Source organism: Gossypium arboreum, chromosome 5 (assembly GCF_025698485.1).
Source record: "Gossypium arboreum isolate Shixiya-1 chromosome 5, ASM2569848v2, whole genome shotgun sequence".
Classification (NCBI taxonomy): Eukaryota; Viridiplantae; Streptophyta; class Magnoliopsida; order Malvales; family Malvaceae; genus Gossypium; species Gossypium arboreum.
In genome coordinates this window covers 90,927,601-90,936,753 of record NC_069074.1, presented here as the reverse complement: position 1 = coordinate 90,936,753, position 9,153 = coordinate 90,927,601, and the positions used below count along the sequence as shown (strand labels likewise).

General features: G+C 34.9%; 2 protein-coding genes across 3 annotated transcripts; one reads left to right on the top strand and one right to left on the bottom strand.

Moving 5' to 3' along the window:
* The first annotated feature begins 493 nt into the window (after positions 1 to 493).
* On the top strand, positions 494 to 3,906 carry LOC108453217 (AUGMIN subunit 4). 2 transcript variants are annotated; one of them, XM_017751201.2, is made up of 13 exons: positions 494 to 783; positions 875 to 922; positions 1,016 to 1,141; positions 1,547 to 1,882; positions 2,021 to 2,117; positions 2,389 to 2,434; positions 2,504 to 2,597; positions 2,729 to 2,800; positions 2,899 to 2,957; positions 3,109 to 3,177; positions 3,262 to 3,313; positions 3,485 to 3,562; positions 3,646 to 3,906. In XM_017751201.2, exons 2-13 carry the CDS (start codon positions 887 to 889, stop codon positions 3,721 to 3,723), a joined length of 1,143 nt encoding a protein of 380 aa, XP_017606690.1. In that variant the 5' UTR covers positions 494 to 783; positions 875 to 886; the 3' UTR covers positions 3,724 to 3,906. The 2 variants fall into 2 exon arrangements, with proteins under 2 accessions (XP_017606690.1, XP_017606689.1); XM_017751200.2 differs by having other exon boundaries at positions 494 to 787.
* Positions 3,907 to 3,969: 63 nt separating this feature from the next.
* LOC108453216 (calcium-dependent protein kinase 2-like) lies at positions 3,970 to 7,897 on the bottom strand. Its single transcript, XM_017751199.2, has 8 exons — positions 6,601 to 7,897; positions 6,074 to 6,217; positions 5,800 to 5,952; positions 5,445 to 5,560; positions 5,011 to 5,178; positions 4,805 to 4,932; positions 4,352 to 4,451; positions 3,970 to 4,250 (listed from the first exon to the last, which is right to left on the bottom strand). Exons 1-8 carry the CDS (start codon positions 7,292 to 7,294, stop codon positions 4,179 to 4,181), a joined length of 1,575 nt encoding a protein of 524 aa, XP_017606688.1. The 5' UTR covers positions 7,295 to 7,897; the 3' UTR covers positions 3,970 to 4,178.
* Between the last annotated feature and the right edge of the window lie 1,256 nt (positions 7,898 to 9,153).

Genomic DNA, 9,153 nt, shown 5'->3' with positions numbered 1-9,153 from the left:
TAAAAAAACTTAAATAAATTTTGAGATATAATAATTTATTTGAGGTAAAAAGAAAATCAACAATAATTAACTTAAACATAAATAAAGGTTAAAATATGTTGTTAGTCCTATATTTTTTAAAATTGAGATTTAGTCCATATACTTAAAAAGTTAAAAAATCAATTCTCTTACGTTTTTAATTTTAAAATTTTAGTTCGATCATTATTGTTATTGATAGTTTATATTAAAACTTGTCAACTTGACATGTTATTTTCCGTTAAATATATGTTACATTACATGAGGGCAACCTAGTCAAGATGTCAATTTGAATTCAGTAAATACATACGATTTTAATGATTGGGCTGTTATTTTTAAATAATAAATGTAAGAGGGGCTAAGTTTTTAAATTTGTAAAGTATAGGGACTAAATATAAAATATTATCAAAGTATACGGAGTAAAAGCAGATTTTAACCATAAATAAATGTTTTATATTTTTCTCCGATTAAAAAAAAATAGAGGGTTGATTTTGTATTTTCACTCCTTCGAGAACCTTTGCTTCCATTTCAATTCAAGTTTTCAAAAATCCAAAGGCCGGCCTTTTTCTCGTTTAGTTTCCTTTTCATTTTCCCAGTAAACAAACAAAACTCATTAACATCGTTTCGAAGCCAAAACAAGACTGAATTCATGGTGAAAGGAGGGCAAAATTTGCCGGCTGACGTCATCCAAGTAATCGATCAGCTAGAGCGCCATTGCTTATCTCCCGATGGATCTCTTATCTCCAAATCCGCTTACTACGATCTCCAGCTCGTATTCTCTATTAAAATTTGATTTTTTTTTCTTTTGTAATTTCCTCTTCTTCTTTTTTCAAGTAATGTGATGGATTTCGATTTTCAGGCGAGAGAGGAAATGTCGAGAGAAAGATTACGCTACTTAGAAGCAATGGTGATATTCTAATTTAATTTTCGTTTACTGGATTTTTTTTTGTTATGAATTTCATAACAAAATAAAATGTAAAATTGGTGTCAATTTTTGCAGGCAATTTACTGTGAAGCAATAGCTATGGTGGAAGAGTATCAGCAAGCAGTTTCCGTGGCGAATCTTGGAGGGATTCGAGATATTCAAGGTTTTTATCCGCAGCTTGGATTGAAGAATTCTCCTCAGGTTTCAAATTAATTTCATTAATTTTTATTTTCTAAATTTTCATTTTGAATGTTTGCGGTTAAAGGAGAAACTTATTGGACATTAGATATATGAATTTCTTTTGGAATAAAAAGGAAAGTGCAATTAATATTTTCTTGAAAGGTTAGATATTACAAACCTAAAATGGTTAAAAAGATATGATTTTCAATTTTAATTTTTAATTTTATAAGGAAAGTGCAGTTAATACCTGTTTCCAACCCTCACACTTGAGTAAGGAATAACAGAGTTTGCAACTTCTTTATACAATTTTTAAGACGAAAGTAAAGAAAAAGCGTTTTATGAAAAAAAAGCAGCAAAAGTGATAAGTAAACAGTCTTTATAGTTGGGAATCTGATAAGGATTTTACTGTGTGTTTATGAAATTTAGGTTTATGAGACTCTAGAGCATCGATTAGTTGTTGCAGAAGCGGCTCAAAGATTGAGACTTCCACTAATATCTAAAGATGGGGAAATTCATGAGGAAGAAATTGAGAAATGGAGTATTATGTCACGGAGTTCGCTTGATAGTACTAGTACCAGTCTCACTATCAGCTCGAGTTCAAACTCGTTGAATTATGCAAATAGTGCTGCAACCAGTGGTGCAGCTGCAAATAATACTGGTGATTCAGGAGAACCTGGTGTTGGTGGTGTGCCTAATCGTTTTCTTGGAATAACACCTGCTTATTTGTGGCAAACTCAGCTTCAACGAGTACCATTGTCAATGGTATGAAAACTTTGTTTCATGATTGCAGATGGAAGTTTTAAGATCATTAATTACAAAAGAGGCCCTTGTTTTAGTTGTCATAAACTTTCTTGCAAGATCATGACACATTCTATAATTTTTGTTAATTTGCAAATTTAGGATATGGCTGACTATCAGTTAACTCTTTCAAGGGAGATTGATGCTCGGTTGAAATCTAAGTGTGACAAGTTAGCTGATGCCTTTGTTGATGATATTGGTACGTTCGTATATCTTTATCCTTTTTCACTTCTCAACATGCCTAATAGTTTATATATCCCCATTGTTTTAACATGTTGTCGGAAACAATGCATCCTTCATAATGTTCTGTCCCAAAATTCCTCACTGGTTTGTGATATCAATCCATAGATCTTGTTGCCCATCATTTTATTGCAAAAGGCCTAGATTACATATGACGAAATTAGAAAGTAAGAGCAAATATATGACTTGGAATTGTGGTCCCTTATGGTACTATGCTTTTTGTGCTGCAGACTCATCTTCTGGAAGTCAAAGTTCAAGCTCTCGGCTTCCAGAAAGGTATTAGTTACTTTGGGTTGGCTTATATGTTTGATGCTGATTAACTGTTTGTGATATTTCTTTTACCAGGGTTAAGTTGATAATTGAGGAGATTGAGAGGGAAGAAGCAGCTTTGCGGGAGGATCTCTATTCCGCTGATAGGAAATTTGCAGAATATTATAATGTAGGTTAATAGAAATCCATATGAGATTGAGTTCTCTTAACAGGAGTTTTTCATGGATCACAAAGTGTTTTGAGAACAGGTTTGCTCTATATTTTACACGACACGTGATGTAAAATAATCTCTTTTAACAGGTCCTAGAGCAAATACTTGGAGTGCTCATTAAGCTCGTCAAAGATTTGAAGTTGCAACATCAACATCAATATGTAAGCTTTTATGCTCCGGGAGTTATTTTCCAGCTTCTGTTGAGGGTTTCATATGTTCTTCCATGGACTGATCTTTAAACTCATCTTTTACTTTGCAGGATGAATTACAGAAGACGTGGCTCTGCAAAAGGTGCGAGACCATGAGTGCAAAATTAAGGTTTGTGGCCCTATATTTCTTGCTATATTGTGGATTGCTCCCATTGTTATCATGTTTTTAAGCATCTCTTTTATTTGTTTGTTTTAAAGCAAAACTGGAGTAGCATAAGAGACACTTTGTTTTGATCCAAATCTGGCTTCTATTGTCTCAGGGTGTTGGAGCATGTTCTCTTGCTTGAAACTTATACACAAGAGTCCATACCAGCGCTACACAAAATACGGTACTTTTAAGAGTGATATACATAATTATCAATACAAATTATGGTTCAATATTTAGCCATAACCTTGTCCGGCATTGTTGGCAGGAAATATCTTGTCGAGGCTACCGAAGAAGCCTCTGCTGCGTATAATAAAGCTGTATGTAAAATCTTCTTTACCTGGTTTGGTAGCCTAATGTTTGATTAGAATATACTTGGTTTTTCATTCAAAATTATGCATATTTTCGTAACTCAGGGTTGTTTCTCATTCGGGTTTTTCTTCTTTCTTGTCTTTCTCGATATCAATTCGTGTTACATCCCTTTTAAACAGGTAACGCGCCTACGTGAGTATCAAGGTGTCGATCCTCACTTCGATACAATTGCAAGGCAGTACCATGATGTTGTTAAGGTAACATCAGCTTCAAAATTAACTGGTCTTTCACTCAAGTTTCCTTTTGAACAAAACATTAACGCCGCCGGTTTACATTACAGAAACTAGAAAATATGCAATGGACCATTCACCAAGTCGAGATGGACCTCAAGCGCTTACCAGATCATGTGAGCTCATAATTTTTGGATCCCATTCGATTTTACCAGTCGAATGGTTTGTATCATCCTTTTTGTTTCTATGATTGGATCTAGAACGATTTTGAACAAATCCCCCAGTCAATTGCTTGTTGTGTTCCATAAACTAACGTTGGTGAAAAGGATTCTTTGTGTGCTATATGATCGCTCTTTCGATTTGCCTTAAAAGCTATTCGAACTCGAGTTTGAATTGAGATTTTTCAATACTATTTAAAAAAACAAACCAATCAATTAGCGATTTAAATCAAGCATTAAAATACTTAAATTAAGTTTAGTTGATAGCTGATTCATCGAATTCATAAGCACAAGAATCTGCAAAATGAAAACTCAAGCATAACAATGTAAAGAAAACCTGGAACATCTCTGTTAAAGCCATTTATGCACGAAATTTGGGAAATTTTGTAGTTGATTTCTGCAAATCAAGTCATATACATAAATTCTTAAAACAGTTGCCCTTGTTGGGTTCCACTTCTCATCATGGCCCTGAACTCCTCATAGTTGATTTTACCATCCTGTAAAAACAAATGCATAAATAATAATCAATATGCCATATTGCCATCATATTGCAAAGAACAAAGTGCTTCAAAAGGTTGAAAAATAGGGGTGCTCTTACATTGTCGGTGTCAACTTCGGATATAATTTCTTTGATTGTGTCGTCATCGCCCATTCCGTATTCTTTCATGGCAGCTTCAAGCTCATCTCTTGTGATATGTCTGAAAAGGAAAAAAAAATGTTTCAAACAAGTTGATTCTGGCGGAAGAAAGAATGGAATGAAATAATGGTCGATATGATTTGCTCTAAATATGATGAGTTCGGAGCTGCATGTGGACTGCAATTGTAATAAATACGATACACTTATCTGTATAGCAGAGAGATATAATCATCCAAGAAGCCTCCAAAAACATGAAAATTTTGGAGAAAAATGGAGCATGCCTATGCCTATGATGAACACACACTCATATACAACACCCCTTCCAAGTCCGAGTAACATCGGAGAATTGCAGTTGGAGGAAAACAAATGGAAATTAAAAATAAAAATAAAATAAAATAAAATAAAAAAACTCACCCACTGTTGTCCTTGTCAAAATGTTGAAAAGCTTTGTAAAGATGTTCATCTCTTTCGAGCCTATGTCTATGCATTGTAGCAGTGATAAATTCAATGTAATCAATAGAGCCATTTCCATCTACATCAGCCTGTAACAAATCAAACCCAAGGTTAGTATTCATGGTATTAAATCAATAAGGATCAAACAATACAAAATCATATCTTACAGCTTCCATCAGCTGCTTGACCTCAGCTTCTGTCAGCTTTGATCCTAGTCGAGCCAATCCATTCTTAAGTTCATCATAAGTGATTGTGCCACTGTTATCAGTGTCTATGTTTGCAAACATTTGCTTCAATCCTTGGATTTCTTCAGTGGAAAGATTTTCTGCAATGACCTATAAAGATCCGGACTCGGAGTTGAGTTTCAGATATGGGTAAATGTTCAACATGGATGTGCTTAATTTTTTTTAAAAGTTCTTTTTTCCATTTATTTGGAGATTATATTTCATACTCATGTTTGAATATGTTGGGATATGAGTACTTTAATTAAAATGAAAAGACCGTTCAAGTAAAGTGCTTTAGGCTAAAGCCTATGTTCTTCATTTACAAGACTCAAAACCGAGACTTTAATCAAACAACACCGATCAATAAAATAAGTTACCTTTAAGGCAAGTTGCTTTAGTTTGTTCATTCTTCTGAAGTGCTTCATTCTAGAAAGGACTGCATTGTCTAGTGGCTTGTCTGATGCATTTCCATCTTCTCTTATCCATGGATGTTCTGCATAAACCGCATAATTTCAATCTTAGATTCTTCATTTCTCTAGAAGTATCTGTATATGATACTTGTGTCCGATGAATGACCGGACATGGGTATAAAGATATGACTACCTGATGATCTTTCATATACATAAAAGAACTTGGAAAAAGCAATGAACAACCCTGTGCCCTTCACATACTTGTGTCCGACATAACACCTAAATCCGAACAACAAAGCCTAAAAATACTAAAAACAAGTACCTAGGGCTTGAGTTGAAGTAATGCGCTTTTTTGGATCCGGCGTTAACATCTTTCGGACAAGGTCCTTAGCACTGTCTGAAATAGATGGCCATGGCTGACTTTCAAAGTCAATTTCTCCTTCTAAAATAGCATCAAATATCCCCTTCTCCGTTTCTATCAAGAACAAAGGCCATGCATTACAAAGAAATAACAGTTTTTAAGGGAATTTAATATAATTTTTGGCAATTTTAATGATACTATTATTGTCCTTGACGAAGCTTTGAATTTTTTTTACCTGCCCAAAATGGAGGCACACCACTGAGTAAGATATACAATATAACTCCAGCACTCCATATATCAATTTCCTTCCCGTATTTACGCTTTAGTACTTCAGGAGCAACATAGTATGCACTCCCAACTATGTCCCTATACACCTTTCCTGCCAAAAGTACCATGAACAATCAGTAAAGAACTCTGAAACTGATACGGGGTTTTAAATTACAGTTGCGGTGAAACCGTAATGTCACATTGTGGACATAAATGATATCTTATGTGAATGGATATGTATGCATTGTGGCCTTCCACTATGCATAGTTGAAACTTATTCACTGTTATATATAGCATGGAGAGACATAATGGTGAAGATGGTGGAAAATACTACAGTTTCAGTCAATGTGTGCTGATATATACAACTTCTAAGTATAAATTCAGCCAAAACAAACCTCATAAGCTATTCTTAAATGATATTCACAACACTATTTACATATAGATCATAAAGATCCACAAGAGGAAAAAACTAAAGCAATGCAAATTAGAAGTTACCCTCTTCGATGAACACCGATAACCCGAAATCAGTAGCCTTCAAAAGGGCATTCTCATCCTTGCTAGACAACAAGAAATTCTCAGGTTTAAGGTCCCTATGCATCACTCCCATGAAATGACAGGCATGGACAACATTCACAATTGCCCTGCACATGGAAGCGGCTGCTCTTTCACTATAATGTCCTTTGGCAATAATCCTATCAAACAACTCACCACCAGCACATAATTCCATTACAAGGTGAACTGATAACTTATCTTCATATGCACCTTTAAACTCCACAATATTAGGTTGTCCACTCAAATGCTGCATAAGTTGTATCTCCCTTCTCATATCTTCTTTATCATTCTTTGTGATTAACTTCCTCTTTGATATAGTCTTGCAAGCATATTGTTTCCCAGTTGAATTCTCAATGCAAAGATAAGTTACGCCAAACTGACCTTTTCCTAGTTCTTTACCAATTGTGTAGTGCATCCTTATGTCTTCATATGGTTTGCCAAGGATGGTGTCACTTTTTGGGGCAGGCTTGGCACTTGGGGTTGGAACCACTGGCTTCCATGGTGCTTGAGTGCCTGGTTTTTCAGGGATGTGGGTAACTTGGGGTTGTTCAGCAGCTGTTGTTGTTGTGGCTCCTGATTTGTAGCCATTGTTGTGTTGTGGGTTTGACCCTTTGGTTTTTGTCAAGCAACCACCCATTTGGATTGAAGAAAAAGACCCAAATTCAGAAAATGAAGAAAAATGGATCAGAATTCAGTGATTTAAAAGACCCAGATTCAGAAACTGAAAGGAAATGAAGAAAAACGGATCTTTAATGGAATTAAGGTAGAAAGGGAAAGACCCAGATTCAGAAATGAAAGCAAAAAGGAGATTTCTTTTTTTTTTTTTTTTGACCAATGGGAAAGAAAAGGCAAAAACCAAGATGGGGACTTGGGGTTTATGTAGTAGAACTATAAAATTACAAAGGCTCCAACTTGAACCTTTTAAGGCATGTGATTATAAAAGGAAGGCTTGGGTTGCTTTGCTTGTTAGGTGCTGGTCAATAATGGAGTTTATGTCTGAAAACATTGAACTTTGTTTCAGAGCAGAGAAATTTGGGAATCTTCTCGGCAAGAAACATCACAAAACAGCAGCCAATTTAGCAAATTTGTAATGACAAATATTGATTAAAGAAGAAGGTAAAAAGAAATAATCAAGAAACAAACAAATGAAATGCAAGAGCTGTCTGTCCGTAGTTGTCTTGGAATATTGTTTTTTTTTTTTTTTTTTCCTTTTTATTAGCATGTGTGTCTAGCAAGTGTCTACTTCATTCCGCACCTATCCTTTTTAATAATGAATTAAATTATCCTTTATGATTTTCTTTTACATATTTTTTAAGGATAATATACGAACCTGATTATCAACGTTTTTTAAATCATGGAATCAGGTTAAATTAGGGGAATATGTCAGTTTTTCAAAATAATTAGGGGAATAATTTTTTCTTTTAAATTTAGGGAAATAGGTTGATTTTGAAATAAGGAAGTGATACATGGTGAAAGTAATGAAAATGTGTCTGGTAGATCGTTTTTTTTCCACGTGTCACCTTCGTTTTCCAAAATTGATTTATTTAAAAATATAAAAAAATATATTAATCATTGGCGAATTGTAACGACTTGAATTTATATCATTTCTAACCCATGCAAATGCATATTACAAATATCAACAACATGTGTTCAATAATTCTGATTCAATTCATAAATAACAATCATCACAGTACATATTCATTTATATAATTCATATCTCAATCTCAGAGTATCAAATAGTATTCATACAATCTAATTCAGATCGTAAAGACATTATGGAGGCCAATGTTCGTGTTAGACGATACTCTCGACCTCAGAGTAAAGGTTCAGATTCTATTTGCATGCCACACGGCCTGGCACACGCCCGTGTAGTTCTAAATTGTAAACAGTGAGTCACACGGCCTAGACACATACTCGTGTCTCTAGCCCGTGTGGTATTTAAAACGACGAGAAGTCACACGACACAGGCATACACCGTGTCTCGGCACGTGTGAACTCTGCTACTAACACTACCAGATCTGACTTGGACGCACACCCATATCCCTTGCCCATGTGGCTCGTATTCGATGAACAATGAGTTACACAGCTTATCACATGGTCATGCGGCGTCGACAACCACGTTTTTTGGCATATGAAATTCGCAAAAATAGGGGTTTTCAGTACACACTTGAAGATATTTCGAAGCAATAACAACATAGAAAATCTCTAAAGCCTAAAACAACCATTTAGTTACACAATTAAGCCTTTTAATTAACAACAATTTCCAATTACGTGCATAATGTCTATGTCGAAAGTTTCGACATGAAACCTTCAACGGAACCAATACTTATCGAAAATTCAACAACGATCACCGAAATTGTCGTCTTGTTGTTCACTACTTCCTATATTCCCGCCTAATAGGGAAACAAACGATCGTCTATCAGAGATTCTCACAGCACACTAAATTACCCAATTCAAAGCAAGTTACGAAAAACAAAGGAAAATCGTGGAAACACG